Here is a 23,175-nt window from a genome sequence, read left to right as displayed (position 1 = left end):
TTCCACTTGTAATTTTTCTCAACTGTTCCCCCTACATTCTCATTGTAATTCCCTATCTCTTAGTAATTATGATCATAATACGCAGGTTTGGGATGTAATTTTATCTTAACACTGTGGTTGCCTCCATGGAGCAGGCTTATGGGATCCGTCCCAGAACAGATTCAGGGCCCAGCAATTCTACAGAGCTGCAGGTATTCTAGAAAACTCCATGCAGGCCCAGCTGCATGGGGCCAAGTCGCCGCCTGAGACAGCTGCACAGGCTTCTCTTAAGCTCTGTGGTTCATCAGCTTATCTGAAACTGTATTTATGAGCTTCGTTCTCACATTTTTCACCCTTTGACCTCCTTGAGTCTCCTACTCATAGATTCTAAGAAAAAGACTGTGGACTAATTTGATTTGATATGATTTTAGACTGTTAGGCCCACCACACCTCAGAAAGCTTGGTTCTTTCATTATTGACTTAAAAAAAAAAAAACAACTCATATAGAAAATGTCCCACTCCGGAGGTCTGATTCATGAATTAGATCATGCATAGCAGTAATACGAAGCAAGATTTTCATTGACCTGCTAAAAATTAGCCACATAGGTTAAAAATCAAACCAGACCCCACGAAAGTAAATAAAACCAAAAAAAAAAAAAAAAAGAGAGAGAGAGAGAGAGAAACAAAGAAGGAAACAAAGTTGAAGGTCATTAGCTTTTTGCTGTTAAGTTTGGCATCTGAAATGCATCAGCACATGTCTTACTCTCCTATGTGGGGAGGCGCACTTCTACTTTGGCTTTTGAATTATTATGATATGAGTAAATTAGCAAAAAAGATTACTGGTCTTCACAGCTTAGGTGTTTAAAGAACACCAAATTAAGCATTGCATTTTGCTGTTGTTCTCAAAAAGAACAGTGAGTTAAAAACAGTTCTCTATCCTTTTCTGAGATTCTTGCAGACTAGCTTCATCCCCAAAATATCTTTAGTAAAATATCATTTTACCCATCTGAGTCCACAATAGAGCCATACCGCACAGTATATGGTAAAATCATATATTCTTACCTGGATACATTCTTGGAGTACAATTTTTAACTTTCATCCTTGATTCCCTGAGTCATTAAGTCCCAAAACGAATATTTTGTCAGAGAAATGGTTGTTTTAAATACCACAGAAACTATTATGAACCAATGAATTTGATGATTTTTCATCAAGTTTGAAGTTTGCATGTTGTGTACAAATAATTTTTTAAAATTATTTACTTATACCTAGACCTCTGGATGGAGAAGGTGATGGCACCCCACTCCAGTACTCTTGCCTGGAAAATCCCATGGACAGAGGAGCCTGGTAGCCTGCAGTCCATGGGGTCGCTAAGAGTCAGACACGACTGAGCGACTTCACTTTCACTTTTTACTTTCATGCACTGGAGAAGGAAATGGCAACCCACTCCAGTGTTGTTGCCTGGAGAATCCCAGGGACTCTATGGGGTCACAGAGTCAGACACGACTGAAGTGACTTAGCAGCAGCAGCAGAAGCAGACCTCTGGATACTGATATTTGTTAGGCCCATCCTATGTGAACACCATGGAGTTATAAGTACATGTATATAAAATTTTATAAAATGCCCGCCATAGTCAGAATGGGTAGCAACACAGAATGTGTGGGGTCACCACACTTGCTATTCCATACCATGCAAACACTAAAAAGCTATTAACTGAATGGCTGTTCCTGGGGTGCAGGCAAAATTCTTAGGAGGCATGCCACAATACAATATACAATATTACCAGTCAATTAACAAGTGGATTGACAACTGACATTAGTGAAAGAGCGAAGTAAGCTATGATTGACAACAGAAATGAACACATCTCTAATTACCACCAGCTCACCTTCAAAAATGAGCCATCCATCCCTAGAAGCCTCTGCCTATAATGGCATTTTTGATCCTGATGATTAACATAATCATTGAGTTATTTTTAGGTACAACCTACTGTGTGTCCAATCTATAATTCTGTCTTATTCTTCAGAGCTGTTTCCTTCTCACATGCTCTTCTTCAGCCCGTTACTGGGTGATCTCAGGCTGTTTCCTGGGGACCCATGGCCTCCTGCTGTAAGAAAACCTCCAAGCTTGTTCAACCTGGGTGGCGCCTTAGGTTATAGGGGAGACACACGTCCTGGGCCTCGCCTGTGACCCCAGGACTGCAGACTGAAGACCGAAATTGACATGGTGTGAAATTGACATGATATCGCCAGTGATGCTCACCTCTCTGGGAAATTGTAATGTCCTTGATCGCTTTGTCTCCATTACCCTTTTGAAACTTGTTTTCCTTGTATTTTATTAAAGTTATTTAGCTACTAGACTCAAAGTTTTTTCAAGGCAAGATATAGTATCTTTGTAAGTATTAGTGGATGAATCACTTAATTAATGTTCTTGTTGCTAAACTCTAAATATCACCAAAATATCTTCTAAAAAGTTATTAAGACTCTACCACTGCAGACACTTTGGCATATATAATATAATTTAGGGAGACCCCTCAATATCAGGAAGTGATGTGATTCTTACACTAAAAATTTTGCTTCGTTGGTTTCAAGCAAGCTAAGACAGATGTCTTCTTCTTTTTTTTTTTTTTCACAGTGAGAAATATTTAATGAGATTTTAAAAAACTTTTTTTTCATGCTTAATACCCATGGTTCCCAGAGCTTGATATATTACATTCATCTCAAAGACCTTTTTGCATACCAATTTGATGTCTTTTACCTATAAACCTGGGTTGCTTTAGGTTAAGTTTAAAGTGAAATCAGATGTGCATTATTTTCATTTATTTGAAATGAAGTCCACTAACTTTGGATGAATTAATATATCTTAGATTTAGAAGATCAAAGTATAACATTATACAATTAAATAAAAAAGGGCCACATAGATGATCATGTGAAAGTCGCTCAGTCGTGTCCGACTATTTGAGACCCCATGGACTGTACAGTCCATGGCATTCTCCAGGCCAGAATACTGCAGTGGGTAGCCTTTCCCTTCTCCCGGGGATCTTCCCAACCCAGGGATTGAACCCAGGTCTCCCACATTGCAGGCAGATTCTTTTCCAGCTGAGCCACAAGAGAAGCCCAAGAACGCTGGAGTGGGTAGCCTATCCCTTCTCCAGCGGATCTTCCTGACCCAGGAATCAAACTGAGGTCTCCCGCGTTGCAGGTGGATTCTTTACCAACTGAGCTATCAGGGAAACCCTAGATGACCAGAGCTCAATTAAATTATGAGTTCACTTCTTTGTTTTCTAGCACAGTCATTACTTATTTTGTAGTTTGCTATTAATTTTATATGTTCAACACTCTTAGCAGTTGAATTATCTATCAACTTTAAGAGTGGAAATAGGTCTTTCTTGTAAAGCCCAAATAGTAAAACCCCTATTAGAAATCATTGTGGGGCTTCCCTTGGGGCTCAGTTGGTAAAGAATCCGCCTGCAATGAGGGAGACCTGGGTTCGATCCCTGGATTGGGAAGATCCCCTGGAGAAGGGAAAGGCCACCCACTGCAGTATTCTAGCCTGGAGAATTCCATGGACTGTACAGTCCATGGGGTTGCAAAGAGTCAGACATGACTGAGCGACTTTCACTTTCACTTTTTCACTTTCAGGTATCATTATCGAAGCTGAACTATAATTTTTCTAAGCGTTCATTGTTGTTCAGTCAATAAGCCCTGTGTGACTCTTTGCTATCCCATGGACAGCAGCACACCAGGTTCCTCCGTCCATGGGATTCTCCAGGCAAGAATACTGGAGTGGGTTGCCATTTCCTTCTCCAGGGATCTTCCTGACCCAGGGATCAAACCTCCATCTCTTGCACTGGCAGGCAGATTCTTTACCACTGAGCCAGCAGGGAAGTCTCCACGTGGTAATAAACACGTGGAGACAGATGTCTTCTTATGCATATTAAGTTTTGTTCCTAAAACATATTCTAATATCAGGGTGTAACTCTGACACAGAGCAGTTCAAGTTCATTGTGTATTCATTGAAGAAATGTTTTAGTCTTTTCACAGTATTTCAAAGACTTGGATGGGTTGGGGTATAAACATGTCCTTGTGGGAACTTTATACAATCAAAGGAAAGGAATGATTGACTGATATGTACCCAGACTAATTGAAGTGGTTCTGAGTCAACCAGATGTTTTCAGCTGAATCATGGCCGCAGATGCTGTTACTTCATTTTTCCTTAATCTGGGGATTACCCCAATTGGCTCACTCGGTGACATTTGAGTGTTTCCAATAAGCTTGCCTCTCTTTTGTTACATGCCTTGTAAAGGGCTCTTGTCTGGGGCTGGCCTATCTCCTGCCCTGGAAATGTTTTGAAGGAAGTTATCAGGGCTCTTTGTTTTTCCTGCTCTTGGATGTGGTCTTCGGTGAGGTCAGAAGAATGGAATGAGTATTGCCACAGACGACACTGAGGCTATTTCCACAGCTGGCTGCAGAGAGAGGGAATGGGTGGGCAGACCCTCGCAGATGAGTTAGCATGTGGAGGTGGATGATAGAAAACATCTGTCATGACGGGAATGAGCAAAAACAAGGTCCCTTTGAAGATTGCCTTTGAATGATGAGGTGGGGGCGCTGCCTCCGTAATGGGAATGAAGGATCGGGTTGTTGGCAGGCAGATGGCTTCGGGGCTGCTCTTGCGTGAAATAAGCAAAAGTATATGTTGAGAACTCCTGAGTAGTCAAATTGTCTGATTTTGCTGAACATTTGTTTCCCCGCCTATTGCCCATCTAACCTACAAGAAAAGGAAGGCGTGCCAGCAGTCAAAGGTGGGAGTAAATCTAGGAGGAAAAACTGGTTCTGAATATTTTCTCTTGAATAAGTTTAATACGATAGTATAATTCTAGCTGGGGGTCAAAAAGTCAGAGCATTCTTGCAGTAAGTGTACTTTAATGTGTTTGCAGTCCCATGCTGTTTTTTACAGAAGTTTCGAAAAGTAATACAAAGATGGTGTATCAGCAAGACCCTAAGAAGAGAAACGTGTCAAAATTTGAATACCAGTTAGTAGATATAAAGTCATATTTGTTTTCCTTCAAGGAACAATAGAAAATAATAAAACCAAAAACTTGGTGAACAATTTTTAAAAGAATTATATGAGTTTATTTTCTCACCCTATCTATGTTCATAAATAACTAAGCACAATTAAATTAACATGTTTTTGTTTCCTAGACAAAGATGCTATAGAAAGAAAAATCTTGACTATAAATTAGTCTGATAACAAATAAATGCTGACAATTAGCAGATGATAAATTTCTAGAGCACTCGTTACATGACCCAGCGGGGTGCTACTGCCATAAACCTTGCCTCTGTCCCACCAAAACCACGTAGCCCCAAACCTTGCCTCTGCCCCCAGCTGGACTGCAAAACGGATGCCACATGCCCTGTCCATGTCTCAATCAGAATCGTCTTCAAAATCTAAGTCCTGGGACACAGGCCAAAACTTGAAATATTCTTCTGTAACTGGACTTGCTCTGTTGTGCCCCCATTATCAGCATGAGAAGAACACGTCCCAGCCATGCTGCAGGCTCCAGGAGAATGAGAAACTGGTCGGTCCGACCCAGACCTGGAGCCCTGCATCAAGCAGAGCTGCCAGAGCCGTGTCCAGCCAGGTCACAGCCAACCCACGGGGCCTTGACAATGAATGATATTTTTAAGTCACTGAGTTTTAGAATGCTTTGTATAGCACTGTAAAATGGACATTTATTGGCCCTTCTCTGGTGGTTCAGTGGTTAAGAATTCTAATGCATAGGATGCAGATTCAACCCCTGGTTGGGGAACTAAGATCCCACACGTTGTTGGGTAACTAGACGCATGCACCGCAACTAGAGAGAAGCCAGCGCGATGCAACCAAGACCCAATACCGTCAAATAAATAAACATTTTTTAAAGACCTAAGTCCTTCACTAGTGCTTCTGGCTAACTCAAGTCATATATTTACATCTTAGAGTAAGGGAGCTTAGTGGAAAATGTAGGGGTTTTCGTTTTTTTTTTTTTAATCCTAAATTGAAAAGGCAGGATTCACTTTGGGGGAAACTAATATTAATAATATGCTGAGAGAGTATTAGAAAATAAATGTCTCCAGGACTTCACTGGTGGTCCAGTGGTTAAAATCCCACCTGTCAACGCAAAGAACATGGGTTCAATCCCTGGTCCGGGAACGAATATCCCACATGGCTGCCGGGCAGCTCAGCCAGTGAGCAAAAACTCCTGAAGCCTGCATGCCCTGGAGCCTGAGCTTCACAGGAGAAGCTGCTGCCCTGAGGAGCCTGCGCAGTGCCCCGGAGAGCAGCCCCTGCCCCCTGCAACAGGAGAAAGCCTGCATGCAGCAGTGAATACCCCGCACAGCCAAACACAAGCAAAGTGACTAAAGAAAACGTCTCCAGTCACAACTGACTGAGGCCCCACAGGAAGCACTTGGATTACTCCAGCAAGAGATAACAGAGCTCACAGCAGTGAATAGCAGAGAGGGTCAGGAGACATTCATGATACAGGAGTGACAAGACTTGACGCTGGGGCTGTTAGGTGTGATGAAGGAGAAGGCAAGGATGGCTTTGACTTTTCCATATTAATCCAAGAGTCCAACAGAGGGAAGAGCCTGCGCTCTGAGGATAGAAAGAAAGAAAATGTTCACACTGGGACATGGTAGTTTTGAGGTGCCTGAGATTCTAGATTCAATGATTCTAGGGTTCAATTCTAGGTTCAATTCTAGGTTCAACCCAAATGAAATTTGGGTTAACAGCTCAGGGAAAAAAGGCCAAGACAACAAAGAACTTTAAGAACTTTCATTTTTAAACTACCTTTAGCACTTTTGACTAATTCCATAAGGGCCTAGCAAGTAGTAATATTTTTGAATATTTTACTTCTAACACCCAATACCTTGTATGTAATTGTGGTGTGTACATAGATGCTGACTCTCAATTTTTCACAAGGCATTTGGCACCTCATCCAACACTTGCCTGCAATGGCCATTTCAAAGTCATCAATGGACAAGATATTATTTGGAGAGAAATGGAGGTTTCAGTTTGACAGTTGCCATGAAAATATGTCATAAGAAAAGAAAGGACGTTTTTCTTGGAAAGGAGACTTTTATGGAGGAAGTCAGAAACCCTATGGAGACTATTGAGGAACTAAACTAAATGTTACTGGCTGTAGTTATAAAATATTTACAGGAGGTATATTCACATTACAAGAGTGTTTGAAGTTGCACAGTCCTCAAATAGGACCCAAAAAAGGAATTAACAAAACAATGAAGAAACAGAAGAATCTCTTTATAAGCAATGTGACAGAATAATTACTCAACTAGACCCATGGCAGATATAAGAAAACAGAGCAAAGTCTCTCACACTTGACCCTGAATATAACTTACCTGGAAACCTCATTGAACTGCAGATTCTGATTCAGTGGGACTGGGGCTGGACCAGACATGCTACATTAAGATTCCAGATGATGCTATCTGGGCCTGGGCCACACTGTGAAGAACAAGATTCCAGAGAGGCTAAGGCAATTCTATTAAATAAAGAAAAAAGTCACACTTACTGATGTAGTATTCCTGTTTAGGGGAAATGGCAATAAAATGTAAGTATAATTAGATTTCTAACAGAAATTCTACAAATAGAACACTGAAGAACAGAAACATAAAGTTGGTTTTCATCTCATCTACTGGACAACTTGAGGTACATTAATTAACATCACATACACCTCAGAATATATCTTGGTTGGCTCTAACATGTTTTTTTAACTTAGGATATGGCCATTCCACCAGGATGTATTTTATATCAGCATTAGGTTACGAAACAGTTCATCAATAGGGTATATACAGAGTTCGAGACTTGTCAGTGGTAATAGCACTGATAGAAAGCGGATTCATTTTCAAATAGGGTCACGGCCTCATACCTGCATCTTGGGTCTCGTTGAGTTGGCAACTTTAACCAGGCAAATTCCTAGAAAAGTCTTAAAGGAGAAAACACAGAGCTCAGAAATATCCTCTGAGGAACCACAAGATAAAGTGCATTTTGTAACAAATTGCAGAACAAGGAATAGCAGGCTTTCCTAATAACAGCCAGAATCAAGGGGCCTCGTGACATATTTCAGTAATTTATGCTACAAACATTGGCCGTGAATAGGGTAACAGACAGCTTTGCTTCATGATCACCCCCATGGTTTAAGACATGATTTCCCAGGCCCCTTCACCAATAGGCTCCTGCAAGGCCTTGGAAATGATTTGCAAGCAAGGTTTTTCAGCATACTTGTCAGCAAAGAGAAGTTTTTAATGAGAAGTTTTATGGCAGCTCACAATCCAGAGCGCTAGTTAAAGTAAGACAAACATTTTACCAGACAAAAGATGCTGCCCATAAAATATTCAGACCGCCGCTGGGAATCCTGCTTGCCTTATCGTTTGGAAGAAGACTGGCCCAGAATCGTGCTTCTGATATGCATTTTAAACTTTCTGTACTTTGAAAATCTACCTGGAGGTATACAAAGTGATGGCTATATGAGTGAATAATGCATTTTTTCTCCTACACATAGCAAGGTTTGACAAGACTCTTAGGCAGATATATGGCTATTAAAACAGTGTGTGTCATGGGAAAGCCCTCATTTAAAAAAAAAAAAGCATATACTGTGATATATAAAGGAAATTTTGCAGCATTTGATTGGGTCCTTTGTAGTTCTTACATAAAATGGGAATTGTGCATTGGATCCAGCTTGAGAGTTTCTTGGGTGGGGTGAGGACCTTAGAATTAAAAACCCAGAAATTCTCTTGGTAAATGGCAACATTGTCCAGCTGACAGTGGTCAGACATGGGCATTTTTAAAGGAAAGCAGAGCAATTGAATGACTGGATATTTAAGAACATCCTGCTGTCCACTCAAGACAGTGCTTTTGTGATTTCAGCTGAATCCTCTTGTCCAGTTAGAACATAGAGTTGCTGTAACATTTTTAAAGTCCTGGCAGCCCAGGCAGATGTATAAGTGCTCTTCGCGCATTTACACATTCAGCACCGTTCTGACCCATTTCATGACAGATGCCGTGCTAGGCTCTAAAACCTTTGAAAATAAAAAAGTATCATGAATTGCACAATGAACTTAGAATTCAGGAGAATAATAAGTATAATCACAATCAGGTGTTTGCCAAAAGTTAGGAGACAAAAGAGGAGCAAATAACCAACAATCTAGATCAGACACAGGAGGTTTTCCGTAAAATGTAGCATTTGATGAGAATGTTAGTGCACACGTGCAATCCTGCTGTAGATGCCCAGGCGAAGACACCAAGAATTGGACAGCAAGATGGATCAGAGAAAGCTGAGTAATTCAGTGCCGTGGAGGAGAGGCTTCGTGTGGATGGTCTTAGGGAGTTAGACTGGAAATGTAAATTGAAAACCATGGGATCTTAATAGACCATGTGTACCATGCTCACAGGGCCATCTTGGATCAATCTGCAGGGGCCTTCTTTTGGAGATAAAATGTGGAAATGAGAAGGAAGGCACAACCGCAGGGGTGACCATCCTGTTCATTCAGTGTGGATGAGACAAGCTGGAATGGAAACTATTTTGATTTTATCACTGACTCATCCTATCCCCCTTTGGTAGCTCAGCGGTAAAGAATCCACCTGCAATGCAGGAGACACGGTCTGATCCCTGGGTCAGGAAGACTCCTGGAGGAGGGCACAAGGGCATGGCAGCCCACTCCAGTATTCTTGTCTGGAAAATCCCAGGGACAGAGAAGCCTGACAGGCTACAGTGCACAGCGTCACAAAGAGTCAGACATGACTTAGCAACTATACAACAACAATTACCTTATACTTTCCAACATAACTTACAGCAGCCATGGCTTATCAGTGCCGGTGTCCTAAACCTGTGACATTTCTGCTATAAGACAATATTATTCAGGATGCTAACTCAGCTGGAAACATGCAATCTGGGTGGCATACTTTGGTAGAGAAGATTGAGTTTCCTTGTTATCTTCTCTTGAAACAAAAATGAAAGGAAATTGGCTCTGCTCATCTTGAAAGTGATATGTGTATTTGAGGTTTTGTTCTTTAAGGTGGGAAGATGGTTGGGAGCTGTTTACTATATTGATAATGTAATTTCCTTCTATGTAATATATATAATGAGTAGATATCAGGAGTTTTGTTACTTTGTAGGGAAGATGGTGAAATATAATGTGATTAATCCATTCATTTGATCAGTGCCATAGCTTAGTGGTCCTTATTTTTATATTTATCAAATCTCTTTTTGTTTATTTCTTAATATTTTGGAGCTTTTTGCATAATTTTGCTGCTCATGTATCTTCTTTTTTTATTGAAGTATAGTTGATTGACAATGTTAACTTCTGCTGTAGAGCAAAGTGATTCAGTTACACACACATATATTTTTTAAATAGTCTTTTACATTATGGTTTATCATAGGATACAGAATATGGCTCTCTGTGCTATGCAGTGGGACCTTGTTTTTTATCCATTCCATATACATATCCAGCTTACAAGTCTCTTAAAACTGATTTTGGAACTGTACAGGAGACTGGGTACCGGAGGGCGTATACACAGGGGCCCTGCAAATGAAGATGAAGGCCTTAGGTTGCACAACGAGTTCTCCCACACAGGTAATGTGATTCTGTCCCATCATCTACCCGACACCACGTGGGATTTTATGGTGCTTATGTTTGTGTGGTGGATCCCCTCGCTGAGAACTAAACATTGATCACATGGTTGGAGCGGGATATGATGAACACAAATTCACTTCCAAGCTGCTGAAGCTTAAAACCCTCCGAGGAGGTTCTAGGATTCTTCTGTGTACACTTAATATTTCCATTGGCCCAGCAACTATAATCTCGCCAAGTAGAAATATGAAAAGAATATAGTAGCCCACCTGCATGACAAAATTCCTTTTATAGTTTTAACCAGGTATAGGAGTTGATAAAAGAATGACTTGTTCTACTAACATTCAGTCAACAAAACCATTTGCCCGTTGGGCCCCAAGGTCTTCAGAATGTCAACTCTCCCTCAGTACTGTAATGTACTTAAAAGCCATTGTACTTGATTAGAATTCTAAAGAAGTTTGTTAAAAACATCAAAAACCTGCTAAACAGATTTCTTTAGTTTTAAAAACAGCACTCTGAAGGACTCAGAAAAAAGCATGGCTGAGAATACTATTATCTACATACCTGCTTTGGTAAGAAATATTTCTATGTGACATATTTACTTTAAATTCTCATTCAAAATGACACTATTGTAGAAATAGTCATTTAACCAATAGTCACAGTATGTAATTAGGATCTTTTAAAGGGGCCTCCATGATTAGAATGAATTTGGCTTTAGTGACTTTTTGGGGTAGAATTGCTTCCCAGTGTTATGTTAATTTATGCCGTATAGCCCAGTGAATCAGCCGCGTGTATACATACACCTCCTCCCTCTTGAGCCTCCCCGAGCCGCCCAGTGCGTCCCTCCTGTGTCCACGTGTCCATGCTCTACGTCTGCACCTCTGTTCTGGCCCCTTCAAATACGCTCATTAATGCCATCTTTCTGGATTCCATATATATGTATTAATACACAATATTGGTTTTTCTCTTTCTGACTTTTTTCACGCTGTCTGACAGGCTCTAGGTTCATCCACATCGCTACAACTGACTCAATTTAGTTCCTTTTTATGGCTGGGTAATATTCTTTTGTATTAATATATGTGTACCACTACTTCTTCATCTATTGATGGACATCCAGGTTTCTTTCACTTCCAAGCTATTGTAAATAGTGCTACAATGAACATCGTAGTACACGTGTCTTTGTGACTTTGAATATTGCACATTTTAATAAAACATTTCTAATGAATGGCAACTGAATAAAAAAATAACATGAAATTAATATTTATAAGGCTGTAAGGAAAAAAAAAACTTCTATTTTCATAGTTAACAGACATACTTTCTTTAGGTAAACAATGAACAAAACTCTTCTAAATTTACTTTGTAACAATGGAAATCACCCTACTTCTAAACATGTTTCCCCAAGCACACAGGTGTACAATCTTAGGTAGCAGTCCAAATGTACCAATCAAATCTAATTTGTCTAAACTTAGAAAAGAGAAAACTAGCTCTAATTAGCTGTTTCCAAAATGAATAGGAATATAAATTTAAACTCAAAAATAACCATATAGACACTATAAAGTTACATAATATAATGTCAAATAATAGTTCTGCTTCCTTTTATTGATAAATCATAGAATTTGGGCAATTGATTTAAATGTCAAGTTAGGATTAGGGTTAGGATTTAAGAAACTCATTTATATCATAAATATAATCTCAGTGTACAATCTAAGAGTTGCTGTTTAATCTCAGTGTATAATCTAAGAGCTGCTGTTAATTGTAGGGAGCAGGGAGTAGATGTATGCTTTGTGCCATTTTCTGACTACTGCAATTTCAAATCTTTCCCATTTTGTGTAAATGGAGCTTATGAATATATATGTGTGTACCAGGATGTCTGAACCCTAGCACTCATGTTTTTGGCTGGATAATTCACTGTTGGGGCAAACTGTCCCGTTTGCTGTAGGTATTCAGCAACACCCGGGGCCTGTGTCAGTGGCCCCCAGTCTGACAACTAAAACTGCCTCCAGTCATTCCCAAATGTCCCTTCCAGCCACTGCAGAATAGCCCGTGGTGAGGACCACTGGTGCATGTGCATACACAAATACTTTTTATTTTAGTGATTTTCATGAGTATGCTATGGTGGCTTTAGTAGAACTTTTGACTTCAAGTGAATTTCAGATCTCATCTCTAAGGACGTAGTGGCTGAATATATTAATAAATATACATATCCATGAGCAAAACCATGGTTTTGAAACTGAACCGCCCCGTGTGAGAACAAGATTTTTCATAATCTTCGGACTGCTCCACTTTGACTGTTAATCTCAAAGTAGCATTTCTAAGTAACTTTTAATTGGAATTTTGCTCTTTTATCATTTTCCAACTAGTTTTTATGAAGCATATATTACATTCCTCAGCTACACAGCACCATGATGCTGTAAATGGACAGCCTGAACAAGCAGATGTAATTTCAGCCTTTCAGAATGAACAAGCTAAGTTCTGAAAGTTGGTCAATGTTAGCCATTTTTAATTGTACTGACAAGTTGTGATGCCAGTATATAAAATTAGTTCCCAAACACTGTTGAGTATCTACTGCATGTAATTCCTAATTATAGGAACTACAAAAGGTGTGTATAAGCTTAACCCTCACCCTCTTGGAAAGTATATTGGAAGAAGCAAGTGGAGAATAATAAAGGGAAGGGGACTTCCCTGGTGGCCCAGTGGTTAAGAATCCACCTTCAGTGTAGGGAGTGCGGGGGTTTGATCTCCGGTCTGGGAACTAAGATCCCACTTGCTGTGGGGCAACTAAGCCCATGTGCCACAACTACTGAGCCCACACACTTTAAATAGAGAGACCACGAGCCACCACTATGACTAATGCAGCCAAAAATTAAATAAATATTTTAAAAAATGAAAGGAAGGAAGGATAGGGGCTAACATGGGTTCCTCAGGGCAGCCTGGCTTCCACATGCTCCCAAATCTCTAGCATTTTTTGGAGATCATTCCAAAATACTTAGGGTGGAAGTCATATCTACCAGCTTTGCCACAGTTTTCTAGGTTTCACACACACACACACACACACACACACACACACACACACACGCACGCACTGCCCTCTCCAAGTTGGAAACTCATCAACATATTTGAGGATGATTCTGAGGATAGGAAAATCTTTCCCAATCCTCTTTTTTCCTCTCCCCAAGCACCTTCTTAAACCCCATCAAGCACTCCTGCAGACAAAACAAAACCCACACCAAAATCAACAAATGAAAAGGTGAGACATCGCTGCATATGTAACATGGAGTGTCACACACTCGTATCGCAGGGCAATACATTTGGATAGCTGTTTCCCAAGTTAAGTGAAATGCCTTTAAGCCATTTTTATATGAAAGCATCATTGCTACTAGAATGGTATGTGTGAGCATATATCATTTTCTGTACTTGTGCTCAGTCAGTCATGTCCAACTCTTTGTGACCCCATAGATTGTAGTTCACCAGGCTCCTCTGTCCATGGGGATTCTCCAGGCAATAATGCTAGACTGGGTTGCCATTTTCTGCTCCAGGGGATCTTCCCAACCCAGGAATCAAACCCAGGTCTCCCGCATTCAGGCTGATTATTTACCATCTGAACCACCAGGGAAGCTACTTCACAGGGGCTAAAAAAAAGTCTGGTGTACACAAACCCCACTAGATATTTATTCTAGAAATATTAAAAACAGAGGCAGAAAGCATGCAGATTAGAAAGAAGACAAATCACTTTAAATTACGTTTTCTAAAATCGTGTTGAATGATTACTACTAACAAGTCCTATGGTTTGGCATAAGTGACCATAGGAAAAGATCACAATACAGGCTGTAAGCATTGTTTTTTGAAGGAACATAAAGATCTTTTTCATATTCTTTTCCGTTATGATTTAGCATGGGATATTGAATACAATCCCCTGTGCTATACGGTAAGACATTTTTGTTATCCATCCGATATATACCAGTTTGGACTGCAAACATTTTGACCTGAGACACCTAGATTGGACAAGAGAGAAAAAGAGGGATTATATTTCTTTTTCTTTTTTTCCACTTATGTTAACAAATACATTTTCTGTCTTTTATTTTTACATTTCTGTGATTTCAAATTCAAGGCTCCCTAAGATGGCGGAGCCTGGTGGGCTGCCGTCTATGGGGTCGCACAGAGTCGGACACGACTGAAGCAACTTAGCAGCAGTAGCAGCAGCAAGATTCCCAACAGAAAGGATTCTTAAATGTGCCCCAACACAAGACAAACTGATCAAAGAGAGGCATGTCAGGTCATCAGACTGAGGCCTGAATTATTCAAATAATCGCCCCATTTCAGCTCATCAAAAATGCTGGCTTGACCTCTTTGCATTTTTAAACAGGATGTATCTAATTATTACACAAAGGCTCATGCCCTATCACAGGATTGGCTTAAAACAAATAATTGAGAAACAGCATAAATAAGACCCAAGTGTTTGTAACACTGGCTTATATAATAGCAGTTAATAGAGTGCACTTCTCAAACTTCAGTGGGCATCAGAATCATTTGGACAGTTCTTTAAAACACTGATTTCAATGCCTGAAGCCTAGAGATTCTAATTTAAATTCTTAATCATACTTGGAGTGGCATTGGCCCAGAATATTGGCAAGCACAGGAACATTCATCCACGTAATTCTCATTGTAGGCCATATCTTGGCATTAACGTAGGATTTAAACCACCTATGTGTGTTCTTGATGGGAAAGAGCCTTGCTGGTATTTTTCCCAATTCGCCAATGATCCCATATTTCCATTGGAAAATTAAAACATTGTTGAACTCTCCTAGACTTGAAATTTCTTTCAAACATCGGCAGGAGGTTAACACCACAGATGCTTTTCTGGCCTCAGGTCAGATATGTTTACTCCACATCAATGATCTCTGGAAACTTTATCCAAATTCCTGTTGAAATTATTTATTTCAGAATTAGGGCAACCAGCTCCACCCTACATCCCTTTAGTGTAAGCAGCTCTGTTTTGCAGAGGAGGAGGCCAGAACAGACCAGACATTCCCATCAGCTGTCTGGTCATTGTGCTTTTTAGTGGAATTGCAGCATGTACTTTTCTTTGCAGCTTAAACATTGAGCAAACCCAGACATCCAGAGATGCTAAAATGGAAATTATGTTTCCTTTTGCTTTGCATTTCCCAAGCAAACTCATTCAGACAGCATAGCCTATATATTTGAATAAACGAAATTACCTTTAATGTGTTCGCAACATCTGTCTATGGCTTAAATGCATCTGATAGGAAGGGATTTGACAGTATATTTAATGAGGCATGATTATAGTTTTGCCTTAACCACCATAGATTTCTCATTTCCTTTTTTGTTATTTTTTCTCCCGCATTCTTTTGTATCTTGCATAACACAGAAGAGATTCTATACGTGAACTGTAGCTGATGGACACAGTGGCTGGCAAGCCCCACTCTCTGTTACAGACAACCGATACTTCCTACTCCCTAAGTTGTCTATCCCCAGTAAAGTCACCATCAAGACAATGTGTTTCCCCAAGGGGGTCCTGTCTACTATTTCCAACTTACTCACTGCTTGTAAATATCTTCCAGCCCGCGAGACTCTTAAGAAATGTATAATCTTCATCATTTGTGGGAATCCTGAATTTCTGGAACATTTTTACTAAATCAGAACAAGACTATGAGTCCTAAACACCACACCCCCCTCCAAGAAGCCTTAGTTTTTCATCCGTTTTATTCGCAGTAACTGGCCTGGTTAGGACTGTTTCCCTTGCGTTGTCTTCCACCGCGTGCCGAGGGCTGTTATTTCCAATTCTAAATGATGACTCATCCCTCCCCAGCCTTCCCTTTGATTGTCAGGTTTCCGGTTAACACACAGAAGCAGCACTCTGGCATCTGTGACCAAATGAGTCCCCGAACACTCTTCATGAAAAGATTCTCTAAAGGGACCAGACAGTTCTTCCAAAATTAATTCCAAATGCAGGCAATCAATCCTGCTACACTTATCATGCACAGATTGTGATTTACCTGTCACAGGCTCACCTCATCCCATTTACATACTGCCACCACCAAGAAGACACAAGACTACCTCTCACGCCACTGGGGAGTGAGGTCACCCCTGGGGCATTGGGAAGAGACTATCCTGGCCAAACATAATTTGGCCCTTATCTCTGACTTAGGATGAACAATTCTTTATGTGACTAAAGCAAGCCGATTAGAATTGTGGGGTTTCCAGATTGTCACAGGTCAGCTGTGTATCAGAACCTCAAGGGGGAAATATTCTAGGACGATAGCCTAAGTCTCAAGTTCAAGAAGAGTACTGAAGTCTTGCGTCTGCTAAGGATTATAATGTTGTGAAAGTGCCACGTTTTGGTTGGAAAAAACGCTTTAGGACTTATCTTAACTCTGAAATTTTTCTATAGTTTATCTCTAAGTGATTTAAGAACATCTTAGTTCTTCTTGCCTGGTGGCAATTGTTAGCATTTTTGGTATTCAAGTATACAGTGTGTAGATTCTCAGGTAATTGAGATAATATGATTTATCTTGAATGATTATTTTTAAAAGGCAAACTATGAACAAAGATGGAGTATGTGTTCTGAAGTAAGGTTTATAGCTAATACTGATCTAGCCTACTGATGTTCATATGAAGAAAATAGGACTTAGTTTCTTCCTTCTAAGTCACATAGAGACTTACACATGTGAAAATAGTGTTTCATTCTGGGTTTCAGTTGGAGAGTTTAATACTTCATATATATATATATATATACACACACATATACATATATATAATTTTATTACACTTTATATTTACAGTATATATTTTATTACATATTTGATATTTATACAATATATTTTATATCTTACTATAAGTGATATATTTTTAGGAAAATAAATCAATGGTCAGATTATTCCATTGCAAATTAAATAAATAAATGAAAGGCTTTGTAAAGTCATAGAGTAAGATAAAGCTAGGATTATTTGTGAGAATGAGCCGTGACACTTGGAGAAGGCAATGGCACCCCACTCCAGTACTCTTGCCTGGAAAACCCCATGGACGGAAGAGCCTGGAAGGCTGCAGTCCATGGGGTCACTCGGACACAACTGAGCGACTTCACTTTCACTTCAGTTCTTCTTGAAGTATTTACTGATGAAAAGTGAAAGTGTTGCTCACTGAGTCGTGTCCAACTCTTTGCGACCCCATGAACTGTGGCCCGCCAGGCTCCTCTGCCCATGAGATTCTCCAGGTAAGAATACTGGAGTGGGTTGCCATTCCCTTCTCCAGGGGATCTTCCCAACCCAGAGTTGAACCTGGTTCTCCTGCATTGCAGGCTGATTCTTTCTTTAACATCAGAGCCACCAGGGAAGCCGATTTACTAATAGTTTGGTACAATAAATACCTGAAATAAAGGCTAGTGTGTTATTTATAAGGGAAAAATAAAGATCCTTTTGTTAAATTCAGGCAGCCGGAAGAAAAAGTGATGTGTCTGTAAATTACAATTAAGTAAGAGCTTATCTCTCCTGAGAAGTATTCTGATGAATGACAGTTTCTGGAAGCATCCAGAAATTCAAACAATGCAAGTGTGTCTATTTACAAGCCACAGATTACAAAATAACATATTTGTTTTGATTGATTCTAGCTCAGAAGTCCAAATGTTTTTGAGAACAAACCTAGCTCTACATCAATCATTTAAAAATATATGGTTCGATTTCTATTTTCCTTTTCTAGTGAGGAGGAGGAGCCCATAGGAAGGCTGAGTGACAATCCGATCCTTTACCAGCCACAGTCAGAGAGCTAGATTTGGATAATATTGTGAGAAACTGATTATTCTGAGCTGAGGCATTTTAGGACATGTTTGCTTGTGGGTAATTACTTTAGGTGCTGAGATCCTGTCATCCACATGAACCTGTCTGTCCTATTCTTATTTCTTCAAAATTTTTACTAATAGGGGAAAAAGTCACATAGTGAGAAAAATCAAATGTACGGAAAAAATGACATTCAGATTCATAGTCATTTTACTACTCAGTTCAGTTCAGTCGTGTCTGACTCCTTGGATGTTTAAATGAGCTATTTTAGCATGAGCTTCTGCCTTTACTATCACCTTTAAAATAAAGCACTGGAATTAGATAATCTCAAAAATTCCATCCAACCCCAACTTTTCAATTTCTTTTTAAAAAGATCGTTCCATTCTCTGCGTGTGTTAGTCGCTCAGTTGTGTCTGAGTCTTTGCAGCCCTATGGACTGTAGCCCGCCAGGTTCCTCCATCCATGGGATTCTCCAGGCAAGAATACTGCAGTGGGTTGCCATTCCGTTCTCCAGGGGATCTTCCCAACCCAGGGATCAAACCCGGGTCTCCTGCATTGCACGCAGATTCTTTACTGTCTGAGCCACCAAGGAAGCCTAAGTTAGTCAATTAAGGCAGAAAAGAAGGAGAGAGGAAATTGAGAGAAGGCGGTATGGCCTGGCTCTGCGCTTCACGGGCCATGTGACACTTTATGTATGGACAGAAGCTTTTTAAAATGTCTATTACTTCTCGCATTGCCGACAGTTATGATAAATCAAAAAGCACATTCTAGATGCAGGCCCTTCCTAACACCTGATGAAACACATGATATTTTTGCATTTTAAGACACTTTAGCTGTGTTGCATTTGACCAGCATTGAACAGAGCTCTGTGTTTTCTGCCTTGTGTCAAAAGCACAGATAGAGAAACCAAAGTCAAAAGATAAGGAAAAAATATGGGAGAGGGTACCTTTGATTTTTATAACATTACATTGATTTTAATATGTCCTTTAAAGATATCTGGTTAGGAAGCCAAGGTGGACCAGCATTATTCCCCTGGTGGAAGAGTGTATTGATGTGATCAAGAATTATCTATATAAATCATGGGTAAATGATAGAAGCTAAAAGTCTCAGTATCAAGAGAAATATTTATATTCTTTTATATTTAGAGAAGCACAGGATGACATGGATGGATGTAAAAATCATATGGGGTTCAATGTAGCCTTTTCAGTAAGAAGCACATACGATGTTAATGCAGGTTACTGTTTCTTACGGTTCCCTCGTTGTGAGACCTGTTTTCAGACGGACGCTGTGTGTGCTTGTAGGGTGCTGTGATTACGCCAGCGATGGACCATCCCATGTCAATGCAGCCAGCAAGCATGATGGGCCCCCTGACACAGCAGATGAACCACCTTTCGCTGGGCACCACGGGAACGGTGAGTTGCAGCGTTTGTTTCCTCTTGTTTCCTTGGATTTCATCAGGAAGAGGCAACACTTTCTGTTCTTACCGGCAATGTCAGCAGGATGGATTCCGCATCACTGAGGAACCCGCCTTTTAGGTCCCAGTATGAATAAGCCGCACTCTGCATGCACAGTTCTGGGGCACATGTACTCACATTGACAAGGCTGAAGGGTCTACTTTGCTGCACTTAAATCTGACTTCCAGAAAGTTCGAATGATGCCGTACCCCAGGAATGTCTGTTTTAGACCTTGTAACTGAATACTCTGGAGCGTAGTTTTCCTCTCTCAGATGTTTATGATTTCAGCTCAAAACAGCCCCAGGTTATTCCCAAGAAGGGAGCCAACTTTGATTATAGCTAATAACGGGGCTTTTTATTTGCTTTCAATGTTTATAGCAACAAAATGTAATTGAGAACCTCACATAATTGATATATTTTAATCTTTCTTTCCAATATGTCTATATAGGTGATGCTGAAAAAAAAAAAAGGAATCTAATGTTCCTGATATAATGTTCAGGAAGTTTTTGATTGGCCATTATTTTTTCTTAGGGAACAAAGTATATCAAGAAATGTCCATTGCAGCCTTACTTTTGTATCAACAAGGTATTTGAAATCATTGGCAGAACTTTGTTTTTTAAAAAATCTTTTCAAAGACAGTTCCCCAAGTGGCCAAGAGGGCACAGGCCCAATACAACATGGAATATTGCAACTTCGTTAATTATAGAAACAATAAAAACTGCAAAACCAATCTCCCCTGTAACAGTTTTTGTTTTTCATAAATGTTAATGCAGATAATTTTGTTATTTTTAAAGAAGAAGAAAAACAAGATGAATCTTCTGAGTGAGACAGCTTCAGTACTGTGAGACAGTCCCCTGGTCTCCTGGTCCCTCTTCATAAGTTGAAATATTGAGCACAGGGATCTATAAGCTATTTAGCCATAAGCTGCTATGACTCTGTATGCTCATAGTCACCACTCCTGATTCCCCTCAATCACACTGAATCATCTCCGAACACCCATGTACACTTAGGTACATTCACTCTGTCTTGGAGGTTTTACCTTAAAGCAATGGTTGCTTACTACATAGAGATGTTGACTCACAGGCTTTTGAGGCTATAAGAAGCTTCTGACATGTCCACTGAGGCCTCAATAATTTGGTCTAAGTAGGAGGAATGTCAATCTACCTACCAGAAAGAGTCCCATAGTTTCAATAAAGAAATTTAGTTTTTTGCCATAAAGCACCCACCTGGAAGGCCTCTGTTGCTGAACTTATAAAAAGCAGTCGCTGATACCTCATGTGTCTGAAGGCTTAGACTCAATCAGATGATTCTTTAGGTTTCTGAACCAGACTTTTAAAAGTCATGTCTATGACCATGTTTCATTCTGCAATGTGGTTCAGCTAATTTTCATTAGGGATGAAGAATTTAAAGATACTATTTCTGTAGCTTTTAGCAATGTGTGAATATTTTTTTTGGAGTCACTTTGCTCATTAACAGAGCAGATCCCGGGACAGTATTGGAAGGCCTGAAGTTTCACATGCCCTACTATTGACTTCCATTTCCCCTCCTAAATGTTCACAAATTATGAATAAATGAGCTAATACACTTTTACTGTAATCGAATGACAAATGTGATAAGCGGGGAGGATTATAATGCAAAGCATAAAAAGAAAACACTTTTAAAATTCTACTCATTGGAATCAGAAGCAAAGCCTGCTGACTTCCTGAAATGCAAATTTGGAAACCAGAAAAAAAATGTTAATTGAGAACATGACTGAATCCTTTGAGCAACTGAAAAATAAGCTCAATTATAGAGAATGAATTCACAATTACAATAGTTATTGATTCTATACTGTATATTATGACTAGTATTTGAGCATTTTCAACAAGAACACAATTTTGCCCAGCTGGTAATAGCCAACTTATTCAATAATGATATATACTCTTTCCTTTCTTAGAAAGCAAATGTTTTAAGCATGTGGCTTATATTTAACATCAAATTTCTTCTAGCTTTTTAAAAAATTCTTTTTCTCCTCCACATTTGTACTAATGCTTAAATACATAATAAGCTTTGTATAAATTGTTGTTTTAGTTTAAAGTTTCATAAGGTTCGGAAAAGGCAGAGTACAAACAGTATTAATTTGTATATTTATTCCACAAAATATCACTGACAATGCTGAGTGTCCAGCATGAAGTTACACTTGTTTCTTAAGCTGTCACTCTTTACTTTGATATCATAGATTCATTTTATCTAAATTTTTGATTGGCATTTGAAGTAGTTCTTATGCAATTAAGGTTGATTCTCTTTAATCAAATTTCACCACCTTATTACATATTTTCAATACACTTAATCCATTGCTGGGAAGGTGGCCTGATGTCATGGAAAGAATAGTTGGTATTGAAATTAAAGTTGAGTTTAAAACTACCTCTGCCCCCTATTAGCTGTGCATGTTCGGGCAGATTACCTAACCTCTCTGAACTTGTACTTTCTCTTTTGCAAAGTGGAAGAATAATACTTATATCCCAGAGGTGTTGTGAGTGTCAATGGGATGAGATATGTAAACACACGCAATGCAGCGTGTTGCTACCCAGCAGATGCTTCTCGAAGGAGCTGCACCCCCACCGCTCTCCCTCCAGTGGCTTCTAACTTGTGGGAACTGAGTCCAGGTCACCAGAAGGATGTCGGACACTGTCAAGTCCACAGTTCAACTCACTGGCTGCTCTGTTTCATTTGATGTAACTTACTTTTTTCCAGTTTCCACTTCCATAGCTTCTAACATACTCTTTCAGGCTGTAAACCCAAAAGGTACAGAGACCAGCCAAGTCACATTAATGAATAAAGCTGATTAAGTCCAAGCCCCAAATCCTGGCAATATATCATCAAATGTGGTCTATATTTACCTATGTCACAAGTAGCTGTGTAATATAAATACACACAGTACTGGAAATCACCTTTTAAATTAGAGATATTTTTGAATGCAGTCATCATAACAGCTCTGCCTGCATGTTGGATGAGTAGCTAGCAAGACGCTGCCTCTGGCAGCTGGGAACACAGTTCCTCTTCCAAAGAGGGCAGCCAGACCCAATCCAGATGCTGTAACCACATGGGCATACAGACCCCAGGTGGCTCACCTGTAGTTCTTGGAACTAGATGAGCTACCTTGCTGGATTTTAATGGGAAATTTCCCTGTATTTGAATCCTGGACCCAGTTGGTCCTCAGGGCTCTCAGTTGGTGACCGCTGCCCAAGGGTTTCTTGGTTCTCCTCTGACCTCTCTGGCCACTGCTTCCTCTTTTCTTTCCTAGGCTAATGGGTAAGTTTTTAAACTAGCTCCTCATTCATACGTGGTTTCCTT

General features: G+C 39.8%; 1 protein-coding gene across 8 annotated transcripts in view; it reads left to right on the top strand.

The window, feature by feature from the left end:
* RBMS3 (RNA binding motif single stranded interacting protein 3) overlaps positions 1-23,175 on the top strand; it is an 802,823-nt gene that overhangs the window by 704,989 nt on the left and 74,659 nt on the right. For all 8 annotated transcript variants that reach the window (XM_027522594.1, XM_027522595.1, XM_027522599.1 and 5 more), the window contains one exon: positions 19,690-19,800. In XM_027522594.1, the coding sequence (XP_027378395.1) occupies positions 19,690-19,800 (111 nt within the window). The remainder of the gene's footprint in view (positions 1-19,689; positions 19,801-23,175) is intronic.

Source organism: Bos indicus x Bos taurus, chromosome 22, assembly GCF_003369695.1.
Source record: "Bos indicus x Bos taurus breed Angus x Brahman F1 hybrid chromosome 22, Bos_hybrid_MaternalHap_v2.0, whole genome shotgun sequence".
NCBI lineage: Eukaryota > Metazoa > Chordata > Mammalia > Artiodactyla > Bovidae > Bos > Bos indicus x Bos taurus.
Note: the sequence above shows the minus strand (reverse complement) of the source record. Positions and strands in the feature narration are given on the sequence as shown.